The 15,381-nt window shown below is 36.8% G+C and overlaps 4 protein-coding genes across 6 annotated transcripts; all 4 read left to right on the top strand.

The window, feature by feature from the left end:
- Positions 1 to 1,167: 1,167 nt before the first annotated feature.
- On the top strand, positions 1,168 to 3,890 carry LOC9310727 (UDP-glucose 4-epimerase 5). Its single transcript, XM_002874614.2, has 9 exons — positions 1,168 to 1,483; positions 2,146 to 2,195; positions 2,314 to 2,449; positions 2,536 to 2,637; positions 2,717 to 2,944; positions 3,039 to 3,117; positions 3,211 to 3,293; positions 3,393 to 3,484; positions 3,637 to 3,890. Exons 1-9 carry the CDS (start codon positions 1,298 to 1,300, stop codon positions 3,734 to 3,736), a joined length of 1,056 nt encoding a protein of 351 aa, XP_002874660.1. The 5' UTR covers positions 1,168 to 1,297; the 3' UTR covers positions 3,737 to 3,890.
- Positions 3,891 to 4,011: 121 nt separating this feature from the next.
- On the top strand, positions 4,012 to 6,089 carry LOC9310726 (GDSL esterase/lipase At4g10955). The gene is made up of 4 exons (XM_002874613.2): positions 4,012 to 4,224; positions 4,516 to 4,603; positions 4,819 to 5,402; positions 5,555 to 6,089. The coding sequence occupies exons 2-4, from the start codon at positions 4,539 to 4,541 to the stop codon at positions 5,956 to 5,958; spliced, it is 1,053 nt and encodes a 350-aa protein (XP_002874659.1). The 5' UTR covers positions 4,012 to 4,224; positions 4,516 to 4,538; the 3' UTR covers positions 5,959 to 6,089.
- A 134-nt stretch (positions 6,090 to 6,223) lies between these two features.
- Positions 6,224 to 8,414, top strand: LOC9310725 (GDSL esterase/lipase At5g08460). The gene is made up of 5 exons (XM_021020899.1): positions 6,224 to 6,644; positions 6,850 to 6,977; positions 7,068 to 7,307; positions 7,622 to 7,877; positions 8,064 to 8,414. The coding sequence occupies exons 1-5, from the start codon at positions 6,299 to 6,301 to the stop codon at positions 8,285 to 8,287; spliced, it is 1,194 nt and encodes a 397-aa protein (XP_020876558.1). The 5' UTR covers positions 6,224 to 6,298; the 3' UTR covers positions 8,288 to 8,414.
- A 74-nt stretch (positions 8,415 to 8,488) lies between these two features.
- LOC9310724 (uncharacterized protein At4g10930) lies at positions 8,489 to 15,277 on the top strand. 3 transcript variants are annotated; one of them, XM_021020898.1, is made up of 16 exons: positions 8,489 to 8,625; positions 8,758 to 8,781; positions 8,909 to 8,974; positions 9,236 to 9,321; positions 9,507 to 9,597; positions 9,685 to 9,734; positions 9,969 to 10,056; positions 10,126 to 10,235; positions 10,586 to 10,651; positions 10,954 to 11,387; positions 11,501 to 11,545; positions 11,681 to 11,756; positions 11,871 to 12,960; positions 13,039 to 13,113; positions 13,673 to 14,710; positions 14,789 to 15,277. In XM_021020898.1, the coding sequence occupies exons 3-16, from the start codon at positions 8,912 to 8,914 to the stop codon at positions 15,023 to 15,025; spliced, it is 3,549 nt and encodes a 1,182-aa protein (XP_020876557.1). In that variant the 5' UTR covers positions 8,489 to 8,625; positions 8,758 to 8,781; positions 8,909 to 8,911; the 3' UTR covers positions 15,026 to 15,277. The 3 variants fall into 3 exon arrangements, with proteins under 3 accessions (XP_020876557.1, XP_020876556.1, XP_020876555.1); XM_021020897.1 differs by having other exon boundaries at positions 8,489 to 8,647; XM_021020896.1 differs by having other exon boundaries at positions 8,489 to 8,785.
- Positions 15,278 to 15,381: the final 104 nt, after the last annotated feature.

Here is a 15,381-nt window from a genome sequence, read left to right as displayed (position 1 = left end):
GATACTATAACAATAACATCCTTGGAAAGTAGTATGCAAAGATATTCTCAAATCTCGTGACCCCCCCATTTTGAGGGATAATGCATGTCTTGTGCAATACAAAAACAAAACACTATAAGTATATCAATAATACTAAAACACTAATATTAATGGAGAACAATATAGTTGAAAAAAAAAGAACAATATAGTTGTACAAATTTATTTTTGACATCAATATACATAGCTGTAGTTTTAAATTAACTAAAAGATAAACTAACATTTCGTAATAGAATCAGATCTAATTCGGCAAAATCAATTAATCAACTATAATAGTTTTGGGGCTTTTGCAAAAATGCCACTTTTTCAATGCCACTTTTCAAAAATACCCCTTTTTAAAAACTTTATAAAAAATGCTCTTAAAAATATAAGATTTAACCAAATATGTATGTAATATTATTAAAACATACACAAACTACATTTCTATGTATCTAAAATCTTATAAATACTTTATAAATACCTTATAAATGCATTTTAAATACCTTTAAAAACCTTTAAAATATCTTGTAAAACCTTTGAAAAACCTTAAAAATCCTTTAAAATAACTTGTAAAACCTTTAAAAACACCTTATAAAACTTGGATCGAGTCTTCAAGTAGTAGTTACAATCCATAAGTACCTTATAAACCTAATAAAACTTTATAAAAATTTCAGATTTAAAAAGGGGCATTTTTGAAAATAGACATCTAAAAGGGATATTTTTGAAAAGTGACACACCAAAAGGGGTATTTTTAACAATTTCCCAATAGTTTTTTCTAAAACAATTGATTAGTGAAATAATTAAAATATATTATTTATTTATTTAACAAGTAACGAGTTCGTGTATTTTGTAACTATTTTTAAGTTGTTAATAAAACAATTCCACAGTTTTGCTTCATTTTGATTCCGTTAATATTATTATTAACCAGCTGATTACTAAACAAACCGTAATTACCATTTCCTCAAGCTTCATTAAGAAAATAGTAGTTTCGCGATAACTGAAACTCTCGTATATTCGTCACAACCACACCATATTCCGCCACGTGGCATTTTCATTATTCTATTCCCTTAGTTGGAAACGTAATAATATATGCGTTTTAAAATTAAGCCTAAAGTATTAATGTAACAATCTTATTCACGTAACCATCACCGATTCTATAAATCAAAAACCTCCAAACACTTTTTCGCTGGAGAGATCACAAAACATTTCTCTTTGATCTTTTCATTTACAAACAATTTTTGTTTTTGTTTTTTTTTTTAATCCTTTGCTCTGTTTCGTAACTATGATGTCTAAGAACGTTCTAGTAACCGGTGGTGCTGGATACATCGGTAGTCACACGGTTCTTCAACTTCTTCTCGGTGGTTACTCCGTCGTAGTTGTTGATAATCTCGATAATTCCTCCGCCGTCTCCCTTGAACGTGTGAAGAAACTCGCCGCTGAACACGGCGAACGCCTCTCCTTCCACCAGGTTTGGTGAAATTTTGCTTTCTAGGTCTACGAAACGTGTGATTTAAGGATTTGTGTTTTGTCTTGTTGATGATTTCAACGAAATTGGGATTATGATTTGACTTGTTAATCATTGATTTGACTGCGAGGGCTCTTCTTGTGAATTTTGTTTTTTTGGGGATTAAATTCAGGAATAAAATATCAATTTTCCAAAATGATTGTTAATTTGATTCCAAAATTTTGGTTTTTTTTTTTGTGTTTGGTATTATTATTGCTTTGATTGGTAACTACGGTACGGCGTATACCGTTTTTACCAATCATAAAAACGATACCAAAAACATTATTTTTCAATTTTTTATACTACTTTTTATCTTTATTTTGTACCGTTTTTAACTATTCAAGTATCACTTATTGCTTCATATCCTCCAAACAAGATTAATTTTTTTTTTATCTCTCTAGTTTTATATCCCAAAATAATAATTTATGTATTAAATATTAGTTTAAGCCTCATGAAGACCATGTGAAAGAGTAAATTAATTAATATTGTCCCAATTTCTATTTTTATATTTCATAGTAAGTTTAATCTTGTTCTGAATTTAGATGGTTTTGTGTTTAGTTACTGTCAAAAGAATCTGTTAGTTACTGTTAAAAGTTAAAACTTGATTGCTTTGTCTTAATTTGCAGGTGGATCTTCGAGACAAGCCAGCTCTTGAGAAGATATTCTCAGAAACTAAGTATGATTGAGGAAAAAACAAAAATCTTTTAGCTTTTTCACTTTATCACTAACAATGATCTTTTAGTGTATAATTGGGTTTATTGATTGATGAACGTGGAATTATTATTATTTTACAGGTTTGATGCAGTGATACATTTTGCTGGACTTAAAGCAGTTGGTGAGAGTGTAGAGAAGCCTTTGCTCTATTATAATAACAATCTTGTTGGTACTATTACTCTTTTGGAAGTTATGGCTCAACATGGCTGCAAAAATGTATGTAATTTGCCACTACACAACAAGTTCGTATTCATTATTATTCTTTGTTCGATCGATCTCATGATTAGCTACTCTGTTTCCAGCTTGTGTTTTCATCATCAGCCACTGTGTATGGCTCTCCAAAGGAAGTTCCTTGTACTGAGGAGTTTCCTATTTCGGCATTGAACCCATATGGACGAACAAAGGTTGGTTTTTTTTGACGAAACCCACTTGAGTTTTGTTGTTGATGTAGTGTGAATGAGATTTTTATGGATGTTTTTGTAGCTATTCATTGAGGAAATCTGCCGTGATGTATACGGTTCTGACCCGGAATGGAAGATCATATTGCTTAGGTATTTCAATCCTGTTGGTGCACATCCTAGTGGTGAAATTGGTGAAGATCCTCGCGGTGTTCCCAACAATCTTATGCCTTTTGTACAACAAGTCGCTGTTGGTAGGAGACCTCATCTAACTGTCTTTGGAAATGATTACAATACAAAAGATGGAACAGGGGTATGTGTGTATGTTTATCTTTTATGTTTTCATAAACAAGAAGAGGTTTGTTTCAACATGTTGATCTCGTTTTTGTGTTTTTTTTTTGTTTCAGGTTCGAGATTACATTCATGTTATTGATTTAGCTGATGGACACATAGCGGCTTTGCGTAAGCTAGAAGATTGCAAAATCGGTATGTATGATTCCGCTTATACTCTTTTGTCTCTCTTCTACTATAGAATCATCCTTAAATCTCTAAACTTGGTTTGTGTGTTGTTGTATTCAGGTTGTGAAGTGTACAATCTCGGAACAGGAAATGGAACATCGGTTCTTGAAATGGTTGATGCCTTTGAAAAAGCGTCTGGGAAGGTAAAAGAACATAGCACTTTCTTTAGAATCTGAAACCTTATTGTAATCTTAGATTCTTGGACATGTTTTGTTGAACCTTTGAACTCTGTTATGGATCAGAAAATCCCTCTGGTGATCGCTGGACGTCGCCCGGGAGACGCTGAAGTTGTTTACGCCTCAACGGAAAGAGCAGAAAGTGAATTGAATTGGAAGTAAGCTCATTTCTTCAGTCATATATATACATATATAAAGCTATAACTTTGGCAAAAGAAGTAGATTACTTTCACAAAATTAGATTTTAGACACTAAAAAGTTGTGAATATGTAAATGAGATAGTCTAAATTTGCATTTGTAACAAATGCAGGGCCAAATATGGAATTGAGGAGATGTGTAGAGATTTGTGGAACTGGGCCAGTAATAATCCTTATGGATATGATTCTTCTTCTGAAGACTCCTCTCATTAACTTTCTTAATTGTTTTCTTCTTTTGCTAAAACATATTTATCCACACTAAATTATTATAATATCCACAAGAAAAAGAAGAGTCAGATTTTAGGGAAATATAGGGACATTATGTATTATTATTATAATCAATATTCAGTCTGTGTTAAAAAAAAAATCCTATGTTATGATCCAAAAATATTAAAAAACAGACGAATAATTAATAGAAAAATATATGTTATTGAATATTCATTTGTTCTTCATTTTTTTTTTTTTCATTTGTTCTTCCTTTAAAGAAAAAAGATTTGTTATCAAAGATAAAAAGCAAATGTTTAGCTTTATATGGCAAGAAGAACCTTGATGCTGTTACGACGTCGTTTTCGGTTCGGTGATAGTTGAAATGTATCTTTCAGAAGCTTTGAAGTTCAAGAGCCCCACACACAGACACACACTCTTTATAAACATAACCACTGGACAGTAACCAAACTTCAGATCTGAATCAACCTCTTAAGGTTCGTCAATAGTTTCATTCTGTTTTTCACTAATAGTTTATGCACAATCTGAATCTTTCTTCTATGTGATTGATTTGGATTTGATTATTAATTTTGACATTATCACAAACTTAGATTGAGTTTGTGTTTGGGGTTGTTTCCAAAATCATTTCTGTGAAGGAGATTATTCAAATTTTATGGTTAGGGTTCTAACGAGATTGGGAATTTTAGTTAGTAGTGACAATTTTACATGTGATTTATTGTCTCTAATTTTGAATTAATATCTGATTATACCATTTTTAACATGTTTAGTGGCACAGAAGAAGGGGAAAGGAATGATGATTTGTGAAAGAGATGATTTCAGTCTCACTGGGCCATTACACTTAACATCCATAGATTGGTTTGCATCTACTTCTTCTACTCTCCTTATGCATTTTACGAGATTTTGTTTTGTCGAAAAACTGAATCTTTTTGTTCATGAAATGTTTGTTGAGTTAGCTAATGTTTGGGCACCATTGGTTTTAGACTTTAGAGCTAACCCTTGTGTTTAAAAACACGAAAAATTGTTCCTTTATGTTTAAAATGCTCCATTTATTTGTTTTGTTGAATTTGCAGGGCTAATGAACATCATCGGCGATCCGTAGCTGGCTCATTGGTTCAAGGAATCTATGTAGCTGAGCGTGACCGTCAGCTACAAAGGGACGGTCCTGAGTTAGCTTTGTCTCCAATATGGTCTGAGTTTTTTCATTTTCGCCTCATTCGAAAGCTTGTCGATGATGCGGATAACTCTATCTTCGGAGGAATCTATGAGTACAAACCGCCGCAACTAATCTCTCAAACTGTCAAATCTTTGGAACTGAGTCCGCGTTTTGTGGTTGCTTTCAGAGGAACAGTTACAAAAGTGGACTCTATTTCCCGTGACATTGAGCATGACATCCATGTTATTAGAAACGGGCTTCACACGACAACACGGTTTGAGATAGCTATCCAAGCTGTGAGAAATATTGTTGCTTCGGTTGGTGGTTCGAATGTGTGGCTTGCTGGTCATTCTCTTGGTGCATCCATGGCATTACTTACCGGAAAAACTATCGCTAGAACCGGAGTGTTTCCTGAGTGTTTCGCCTTCAATCCGCCGTTTTTGTCTGCCCCTATCGAAAAAATCAAGGATAAGAGGATCAAACATGGGATTCGCATCGCAGGTATATAACTTAAATCTTCTCTTCAGTGTCATTCTTTAAGATACTGATCAAATTAGGCTTTGAAATATGATATATATAACCAGAGATAGATATATAAACCGAATAACCGGAATTTGTTTTGACTTTGATCCGAGCTATTATCTAAAATGCAGGAAGTGTGATCACAGCTGGACTTGCTCTAGCCAAAAAAGCCACCCAACAATACAGCCAAAACGACCGTGCATCACCCGCAACATCCGATCCATTTGCAGCCTTATCCGACTGGTTTCCGCGGCTGTACATAAACCCTGGAGACCACTTGTGCTCAGAATATATCGGTTACTTCGAGCACCGAAACAAGATGGAAGAAATCGGGATCGGGTTTGTCGAGCGGGTAGCAACACAGCACTCGTTGGGCGGTATGCTATTAGGAGGAAAAGAGCCGGTACATCTGATTCCATCTTCGGTTTTAACGGTGAACTTAAGTTCGTCAAGAGATTTTAAACAAGCTCATGGGATTCATCAGTGGTGGAGAGAAGATCAGAAGTTTGAGACTAAAGTCTACCAGTACAAATGATTATGTATCAGTTTTTAAAATTGAGTCAACCGGTATTAGGCTTCTACTTTCCGGTTTAGCCGGTTCAATGTATCGCTGTTATAAAATAAAAAGTCTCTCTAGATCTATTAAATGAAGCCGTTTTGATCTTATGTTAGCTGATTTATCATTTATGATCGGAGTTAACCGGTATATGTAAACCGGAAATAGGCGTCTACTATCTATCTATTTTAACCGGTTCAATGTGTTCTAGTCTCTTATTATAAATAGTCTGTCTCTTCATCTATAAGACGACGACGTTTTTCTTTATCTCTCTGTAAAACCTCGCAAAGCATCTTTACATTTCCCGCGCTCTTTCTCGATGTCGATCAAGCTTCTCGTTCTTGTTTTCTCTCTTCTGATAATCTTCACGAGACCCAAATTGATCGCCGATCATCACTTAACTACAAGAATCTCTCCGTTTTATCCTTCGATTCCGCCGTTTTTACCTCCATCGCCGTCGCTCAGAGCCCAATCTCCGGTGGTGAAGCCGTCTTTGCCTTTTGTACCGGCGTTGTTCGTGTTCGGAGATTCTTCTGTAGATAGTGGAACCAATAACTTTCTTGGAACCTTGGCGAGAGCAGATCGGCTTCCGTACGGTAGAGATTTTGATACGCATCAACCAACGGGAAGGTTTTGCAATGGAAGAATCCCAGTTGATTATCTAGGTTAAAATTCTTCCCCAAATTTCTGGGTTTTGATTCTAATTTTTCGATTTCAAGAATTATTTGCTCTTACTTGATTTCTTGTTTTCGATTCTTTATGAGAATTTTGGCCTTTTTTCTCAAATTCGATGTTGTTCTTGAATGTTAAAGAAAGAAATAGAGATTGAAGCATTGGTTTTTGTTTTTCCATTGAAAATCTTGTGAACAGCTGATCGTCTAGGCTTACCATTCGTTCCTAGCTATCTTGGACAAACTGGGACTGTTGAAGACATGTTTCAAGGAGTAAACTATGCATCAGCTGGTGCTGGAATCATCTTATCAAGTGGATCCGAACTGGTAATACTCAGTTTTGAGAGTCTTTTGAGTTCATTTTCTGGATACCATCTTTCAGTTTTTTCGATCCTGTGGGGAATTTTGTTGTTGCAGGGCCAGCGGGTTTCATTCGCGATGCAGGTTGAGCAGTTTGTTGATACATTCCAGCAGATGATACTGAGTATTGGGGAGGAGGCTTCGGAACGTTTGGTCTCAAACTCGGTTTTCTACATATCGATTGGAGTGAATGATTACATACATTTCTACATCAGAAACATCTCCAATGTGCAGAATCTCTATACTCCTTGGAATTTTAATCAGTTCTTGGCTTCTAATATGAGACAGGAGCTCAAGGTTAGACTTCTTATCAATTTTTATACGTTTGCTCTTGGTGGATAGTCATAGTCTATAGGGACAAACAAGTATGATTCTGAGTTAGGATACCACTTTTATAGTTCTAACATCTGTGTTTATAAAGATCAAAACGTTGCCTTTATAAAGATCAAATCACAACCCTTGTTCTGTTTTGGATCTCTGGTTTATAAGAGACTATAAAGCTCATATAGCTGCAAATCGATAGCCTAAAAATGATTGAGATATAGATATTTGCCTCTTCGTTGAGTTCCATTGATGTCACTAATAAGAGAAGTATTGTGTTGGTTTCACAGACCCTGTACAATGTTAAAGTGAGGAGGATGGTGGTGATGGGACTGCCACCTATTGGCTGTGCACCATACTACATGTGGAAATACAGGAGTCAGAACGGAGAATGTGCAGAAGAAGTGAACAGCATGATCATGGAATCCAACTTTGTCATGAGATACACTGTAGATAAACTCAACCGTGAACTTCCAGGCGCATCCATTATCTACTGCGACGTGTTCCAAAGCGCTATGGACATCCTCAGGAACCACCAACTCTACGGTAAGCACCACTTCCATGTCAATTCTCAATTCACAAAAAAAACTGTGACTGATAACAACATAGCATTATAATCCCATAGGAGTATCTTGGACTTCTAAGAGTGATATATAGAGTTTTCTGATCATCTTCAAGTGTGAAAGAGTCTTGTTGAATCTTAGTTGTTTGTGTTGTTTGTGGTGTGGACAGGTTTTAATGAGACAACAGATGCGTGTTGTGGGCTAGGGAGGTACAAAGGATGGCTTCCATGCATCTCACCGGAGATGGCTTGCTCCGACGCCTCCGGTCATCTATGGTGGGACCAGTTTCATCCTACAGACGCCGTTAACGCTATCCTCGCCGACAATGTATGGAATGGTCGTCACGTGGACATGTGTTACCCTACTAACCTAGAAACTATGCTTCACTCTTAAATAAATCAGCTGAGAAAATAAAAATGTACATAAAAAACATAGTGTAAAGTGTAAATGACCTTTGCAATATTGTTTTTTTTTGGCCCCATAGTGCGTAAAAGAAACCTATGGGGTCTTTCTAACTAAAGAAAGAAAGTACGGGGTTAGAGAAGAAAAAGGATAATGTTTTACAAAGTTGGGCTCAATGTATTGGTAAATTTACGTAAATGGCCCACATGAAACAGAAAGTTAAAAGATTCGACCCATAAAAGCACATGTGGTCCATCTTTTTGGTTTATAAATGGAAAATTTCATCTTCAGAGAGACGAAGACATAATTTCAATTCTTGGGCTAAGGAGGTGACGTCATCTCCACCCTCTCGTAAATTTTCCACACTTTTGTTTTTCCAATTTTGCCCTCGGACGCTGCTTCGCCTTTTTTTTTTTCCAATTTCATCATCAAGGGTTCTGAGATTTTTTTCTTCCTCTCAGCTTCTTCGTAGGTTTTGATCCGAGGTAGGTAGGTTTTGGGTTTACAACAATTTTACCTTAATTTTCCTCTCGGTTCTTTCTCGCTCTCGTTCTCGTCAGAGGAAATCGATTTCGTCTTTGATCACTTTGTCTTTTCTTTTTTTTTTTTCAGAAAATGGAGCTCGATTTTGACGTTAGTAACTTGGTTGAAGATGAAGCTGCTGAAGTTGAACATAATGTTAGTGTAAACTTGTACTTTCTCGGCTATTTTTCTTTTGTTTGAACTAATCATGGGTTTACCTTCTGATTTTCGAACCTGGAGCTTAAAACTTGTAATTTCCGGTGAAAATGGTTGTTATATGTAGCTTCATAGTTAGAATCATGAACAGAAGTTGCTATATCAAGCATTTCATTTAGTTTGTGTCACGTTTCTAGGAACCTTTGTGTTACAATAATAATAATTATTACTTCTCATTGTGATTTTGATTTCTTTGAACAGGACATGGCTGGAATTGAAGGGGAAAGATGTGGGATTTGCATGGATATAATTATTGATAGAGGCGTTCTTGATTGCTGTCAGCACTGGTAAAAAAAAGCTTATTTTCTCTTAGCATTGTCTTTTCTTAGTCTACAAAAGTTGCATAGTGTCCTTAAGAGTTACCTCGGTTCTGCGAAGATTAACTATTGCAATGTTTAACCTGCTGTGTCTTTGGTGGACTGTTTATCAAGGAGTAGATTGGTAATTTGTGTCTATGTCTGTTAAATTTCAGGTTCTGCTTTGAATGCATTGATAATTGGTCTACGATTATGAACCTCTGCCCTCTCTGTCAGAGAGAGTTTCAGTTGATTACATGTGTCCCTGTAAGATTTCTTAACATTTATCTGTCATCATTTTTGTAAGTGGAGCTCTTGGGTTAGGTATAATGAGTTTTTGGTTTGATCGTGAAGGTGTATGATTCAGGTGAAAGCAGCAAGGTTGATGAGGTTTCGTTATCAGGGTACTATGTTTTTCCTTGTGTCTATGTTTGTGATAAACTTTGCTTGCCTGAACTATCTGAGTGGTCTCTTTGTCCTCAATTATGTGTGGCCTATAATGATTAATTTATACTAAATGGCATAGTATGATCAAGGGATTGAAAAGGTGATAAAAGTCATGTGTACCAGAGGTTTAGTATGTGCGAAATAACTGTTGTGATCTGCTGACGTTAAAATAAGCTATCAAATACATGCAGAGATGAAGATTGCTGCATTGAAGAGGAGACTGATGCCGTCTCTTCTCCGTCACACTATATTGACGAAACACACTATATTGATGAAAATGTGAGTATAGCATATATGGGTTTTCCTAGTCGCTACAAAGTACATTAAGTTTTCCTAATCATTTTGTAGGCAGTTATCTGTTTAGATGGCGATCTTTGCAAGCTCCGTAACACTTTCAGTTACATTGGAGGGGATTCCAACCTTGATACATCAATTGCTTGTGATTCGTGTGATACGTGGTAACTGTTATTACCTGTTAAATTTATCCATGGGTTGTTTTTTGTGTGCACATTGTCCTGATTATTGGTTTACCTTTTTTATTTATTTCTATCACTCTAATTCATTGACTGGTGAACTTTTGGTGCTTGCTTAGTTGTTACAGTGACATAATATTTGTGTCTACCATGCTTATAGATGAAGAATTTTGTGTTTAAATCTAGTTGTGCTACCAGTTTCTAATTGCAATCACTATCAGATGAAGGAATTTGGTAAATATGACATGTAAACGACAAAGATACTAGCCTTTTCAATCTTTCATATGCACTTGACTTTGTATATTTCTGCTTGTTGCTTTCATCTATGCTAACAGGTATCATGCTATTTGCGTGGGTTTTGACGTAGAAAATGCATCAGAGGATACATGGGTATGTCCGAGGTAGGTTTCATTGGTGTATTGACTACATATGATTGCTTAATCCATGTTTTGATAACTTCAGCACCGTTGTTTCATTATATTGTTTCTTTAATTATTAGCCTATTAGGTAAACATATATATTTATAGTAGAGTTTCCACTAAATTATTTTAATCTTTTCCGTGTGCAAGTCCTATGTTTATCTAGTATAGACACTTTGTACCAAATCTGAGTGAAATCTAATGCTTATACATATTAATCTTCCTTTCTCTATCTTTATTAGCCATCTTGTCATAGTTTACTCTCATTTGCTTTGTGTCCACAGATGTCTCTCTAGTGAAAAATCACATGAACCTGATACATCACCAATGGAAACACAACCTGATACCTCACCAGTGGAGACAAGAAAGTCCCTGGATATTTCTGAGAAGACAAATAGCGGATGCTCAGCAGAGGCTGTTTACTCTGGAAACTTTTCAGTTACAGTAGCTGATGAAGGCGAGACAGCTCTTGTTGTATCAATAGTCAAAGGAGACGAGTCTCATATGGAACCAAGTGATACCAACCCATTGCCAGTTGAAGCTAAAATGGATGGAGACCCAGATAGTTCGCATCTGAAAGTTCTATGTAGGGAGGAAAATACAGAACAGGTCCCAGTAAAATCGGAGCTCAAGCAGTCCTTACCACATGATATATCATCAAGACTATCTTCTGATTCATATCAACCATTTTTTGCTGCAGACATGGAGAATAGAGCAGGTATATTGATTGACCTGACTCTTAGTTGTAATTTCCTAAAACGTATGGATTCTCAATATGCTTTGTCCTTTAGTTCTGCTAAATAATAATTTAACCTTCTTATGCAACTGTAGACCCTGTTGTAGAGAAGGACTGTCTGTCAGTAGATGATAAAAATGGTAAGTAAAATACTATCCTTTGTTCGCCTGTTTATCTTCTGCGTCCTTCATTTCTTCCTCTTTATGGCTAAATGTTATTTGATCAATATTTGCATTTGCATAGTTGGGTCTTATATACTGTAATGCGTTTACCAGATCTTTCCACTACAGCCATTTCCAATTCAGATGTTCCTAGTGTTGTCAGCTTAAAGAGAAAGCATTCAGATTGCAGGTCAGTTTCACAGATGAAATATGTTCTTTTCTTGGTACCATCTTTCCCTCTTTACTATGCTTTGTATCGAATTTTTGAGTGTGTTGTTGTTTCATCGTGGCTTTTCTTTACCAGTGGGGATGATGGCAATTCAGAAACTAAACCTGAGATTTACAAAGCTCTCAATAAACCAAAACTGGAGGAAGAGGAAGAATTAGCTACCTTTCACCACGAGAGCAGATCCCCTTCAAACAATACAACTGTTGATATATTCAGCATTGTTAAAGGAACTGGGCGTAGAAAAAATCTCATGCGTTCAAATCCTACTGATAAGTCTTCAGAAGGAGAGAATGCTGCTGGTTTGAGGGTAAAGAAGATCAAGAGGACACCGGAGGACGAGCAAGAGTCAATGGTTCTGGTTGAGAAACTAAGGAAAGAAATAAGAGAAGCCGTTCGTAACAAATCGATGGAGGATATCACAGAAAACCAATTCGATCCAAAACTTTTGGCCGCCTTTAGAGCTGCTGTGGCAGGACCTAAAACTGATGAAGCACCTAGAAAAATTTCGGCTCTTGCAGTGAAGGCAAAGAAGTTGATGCTGCAGAAAGGAAAAGTCAGAGAGAATCTGACGAAGAAAATTTATGCAGATTTAAATGGGAAGCGGAAAAGTGCATGGCACCGGGACTGTGAAGTTGAGTTTTGGAAGCATCGGTGCATACAAAGTAGAAAGCCTGAAAAAATTGAAACTCTGAAGTCTGTTCTTAGCCTCTTGAAGAAGAAACCAGGTGACGCCAAAACAAACTTTTCATCTGAAACCCCACAGGCCTCAAATCCTATCCTCTCCAGATTGTATTTGGCAGATACCTCCGTGTTCCCAAGAAATGATAATCTCAAGCCTCTGTTGGCACCAAAAGAAATGGGAAACTCACAAAACAATGCAAAACCCACAGAAGCCAACAAAACTTTACCAAAGATTAGTGATGCCAAGGGGAGCAGGTTAAAAGCTGTTGGATCAAAACTGAACTCAGGAAACAAACAGTCGGATGGGCAACCTAATCTTACATCGAGTAACTCTAAGGAAATGTTTGACATTCCTGACGATCTCAAGAAAGACAAAAGGAAATGGGCATTGCAGGTTCTTGCAAGAAAGAAAGCTTTAGCTGGCAACAACTCAACCCAAGACAGAGAAGGCTCTCCCGAGCTCAAAGGGAATTATCCATTGTTGGTGTGTAATTCTTGTCACTTACTTTGTTGCTTTTAAAAATCCGGTGTTTTGAGATTGTCACTCGTTTGTTTCTATCAGGCTCAACTTCCAGCTGATATGAGACCAAGCCTTGCAACCAGTCGCCATAATAAAGTTCCTGTTGCAGTTAGGCAGGTACGTGGATAGCTCTTTACTTTAATTTCCGGTTCCCGTGGCATTGATTAGTGATAGGTTCATAGTGAGTTGCTTGGGTTCCAGATATTGAATAAGAGGTCACTGTTTTGATATTATTGTTAGTTCTAGGTTATACGGTAGAATAAGCTGAGCAATCGTACACACATTTCGGTTAGTGAACATGTACACATATGAGAGGGCGGTCTTTCTTACAAATACTAGGTAGTCATTTCATGTGTTTGGGAAACCTGTGAAAGATTTGCTCTACTGTTTGATAAGATTGTCATTATATAATATTTTCTCGTTGGTCCTAATTCGAGGATCAAAATTATTTTTGGAAAACAATAAGATTTAATACTTGTCTATAGCTAGCTTCATCAGTTTCGTATGTGCTTTTATTACGGTTACATATTTTTAACTGGTAATACAGAAAATTGAGGCTAATCTGTTATTGATTTTCCTGCCACAACATTATTAACATCACAACTTGTGAAATAGCTAGCTTTATTACTTGCACATGTGCTTGTTTTTGTTCCTAAGCAAATTGCTATTTCTGCAGACACAATTATATCGCCTGACAGAACATTTCTTAAAGAAAGAAAACCTTCTGTCTGTTCGAAGAAGTGCAGCAACAGAACTAGCCGTTGCTGATGCTATAAATATCGAGAAAGCGATCGCTGACAAATCAAGTAGCAAAGTTGTGTATCTGAATCTATGCTCACAAGAAATACTGCATCATTCAGAGAGCAAAGCGATGGATAATGCTGTAGAACCGAATTCGTCATCACCAATGGCTGTTAACGAGACAGAACGTATTAGTGGTAAAGATTCAGATGATCCCACCATCCTTGAAGCGCTCAGAGCAGCAGGTCTTGCTGATTCACCACCAAACAGCCCAACCCGTTCAACAGAAGTTCCTCCAGAGAAAGGAGACAGTTTCTTGGACAAAGCAAGAGCAGGCCCAGATAATGTACTTGACTTAGATTCCGTTCCTAATACAGACATCTTTGGGGATTTTGAGTATGAATTGGATGAAGAAGACTATATCGGTGCTACCATGGCTACAAAAGCTTCAGTAACGCAGCAGGATGAAAGCTTGACGAAGGTGAAGGTAGTTTTATCCACTGTTCAACCTGGAAAGTCTTTGAATCAATCTGAAGTCGTGGGTGATGAAGAGACAACAACTGAAAACCAGAAGGAGATCACAAATGGCAAAGAAGATGGGAAGAGCTTTGTTCCTATGGAGCCTGTACCTGAGGCTGAGGGAGAAGGAGAAGGAGAAGGAGAAGGAGAAGGAGAAGGAGGAGGTGAGATCCTTTCTGTAGCTGAATGTGAAGAACTATACGGACCTGGTACAGAGAAACTAGTTGAGAAACCTCTCATCGAAGGATTTGCTGAGAATGGTGTTAAAGCTAAAGCACCTGATTCAGAGTGCGAGAGCAACACGCACAGAGAGTTCATCGCTTCAAACTTTGAAATCCCTTCCATTCAAGAGAAAAAACTTCCCAGAAGCATTCAAAAGTGCAAACCAAGCGAAAAGCCGTCTAAAGAGGAAAAAGGCAAAGCTGATGGGTTTGGTAACTCCATCACCAAGAAGGTACTAAAAACTGTAAAACTCTCGTCATGTCAAAATTCTCATTCCCTTTGTCTTCAATGGTTTTATTGTTTTCTTAAGGTGGAAGCATACATCAAAGAACATATCAGACCACTATGCAAGAGCGGAGTGATAGACGTGGAACAATACAGATGGGCAGTGACGAAAACCACAGAGAAAGTGATGAAGTACCATAGCAAAGCCAAGAGTGCTAACTTCTTGATCAAAGAAGGAGACAAGATCAAGAAACTTGCCGAGCAATACGTCGAAACCGCTTCCTCTGGAGCTCACCACAAGGACAAGGACAAGGGCAAGTGACAATCAGATGCGTAAATAAGTAGTTCAGTACAAAAACGTAAATAGATTTTAATTAGCATCTCTCTTTTGTCTTCTCCACGGGTTTTGGAACTTAAGTCTTCTCTTAGGGCAAGAAAATCAGTTCTTGTTTTATCCGACCCAGACCAGCAGACCCAAATGTGTCTGAAACTGAGATTTACTTGGTCGCTGACATCGTTTTGGAAAATTATTTAGAGATGAAAAAGTTATATTTATTAATTACATACTTTTTCATCACTGTGATTAACCTGAACTAGTAAACTTAAACATAAATCGCCAAATGAAAAAGAAGAAAATGATAGCGTGGTTCACAAGAAATATAGAGTTTGGGTCAAAGC

The sequence above is a fragment of the Arabidopsis lyrata genome, assembly GCF_000004255.2.
Source record: "Arabidopsis lyrata subsp. lyrata unplaced genomic scaffold ARALYscaffold_6, whole genome shotgun sequence".
Lineage (NCBI taxonomy): Eukaryota > Viridiplantae > Streptophyta > Magnoliopsida > Brassicales > Brassicaceae > Arabidopsis > Arabidopsis lyrata.
The sequence above is the reverse complement of the archived record's forward strand: the minus strand, read 5'-3'. Positions and strand labels throughout refer to the sequence as shown.

Excerpts from the sequence above, each read along its gene's own strand:
- LOC9310727 (XM_002874614.2), top strand. The coding sequence starts at position 1,298 with ATGATGTCTAAGAACGTTCTAGTAACCGGTGGTGCTGGATACATCGGT. Across the intron at positions 2,196-2,313 it reads AAGATATTCTCAGAAACTAA|GTTTGATGCAGTGATACATT; the intron begins GTATGATTGAGG and ends ATTATTTTACAG. Across the intron at positions 3,294-3,392 it reads TTGAAAAAGCGTCTGGGAAG|AAAATCCCTCTGGTGATCGC; the intron begins GTAAAAGAACAT and ends GTTATGGATCAG.
- LOC9310724 (XM_021020898.1), top strand. The coding sequence starts at position 8,912 with ATGGAGCTCGATTTTGACGTTAGTAACTTGGTTGAAGATGAAGCTGCT. Across the intron at positions 9,322-9,506 it reads CTTGATTGCTGTCAGCACTG|GTTCTGCTTTGAATGCATTG; the intron begins GTAAAAAAAAGC and ends GTTAAATTTCAG. Across the intron at positions 9,735-9,968 it reads GATGAGGTTTCGTTATCAGG|AGATGAAGATTGCTGCATTG; the intron begins GTACTATGTTTT and ends AAATACATGCAG.
- LOC9310726 (XM_002874613.2), top strand. The coding sequence starts at position 4,539 with ATGATGATTTGTGAAAGAGATGATTTCAGTCTCACTGGGCCATTACAC. Across the intron at positions 4,604-4,818 it reads CACTTAACATCCATAGATTG|GGCTAATGAACATCATCGGC; the intron begins GTTTGCATCTAC and ends TTGAATTTGCAG. Across the intron at positions 5,403-5,554 it reads ACATGGGATTCGCATCGCAG|GAAGTGTGATCACAGCTGGA; the intron begins GTATATAACTTA and ends TCTAAAATGCAG.
- LOC9310725 (XM_021020899.1), top strand. The coding sequence starts at position 6,299 with ATGTCGATCAAGCTTCTCGTTCTTGTTTTCTCTCTTCTGATAATCTTC. Across the intron at positions 6,645-6,849 it reads AATCCCAGTTGATTATCTAG|CTGATCGTCTAGGCTTACCA; the intron begins GTTAAAATTCTT and ends TCTTGTGAACAG. Across the intron at positions 6,978-7,067 it reads TATCAAGTGGATCCGAACTG|GGCCAGCGGGTTTCATTCGC; the intron begins GTAATACTCAGT and ends TTGTTGTTGCAG.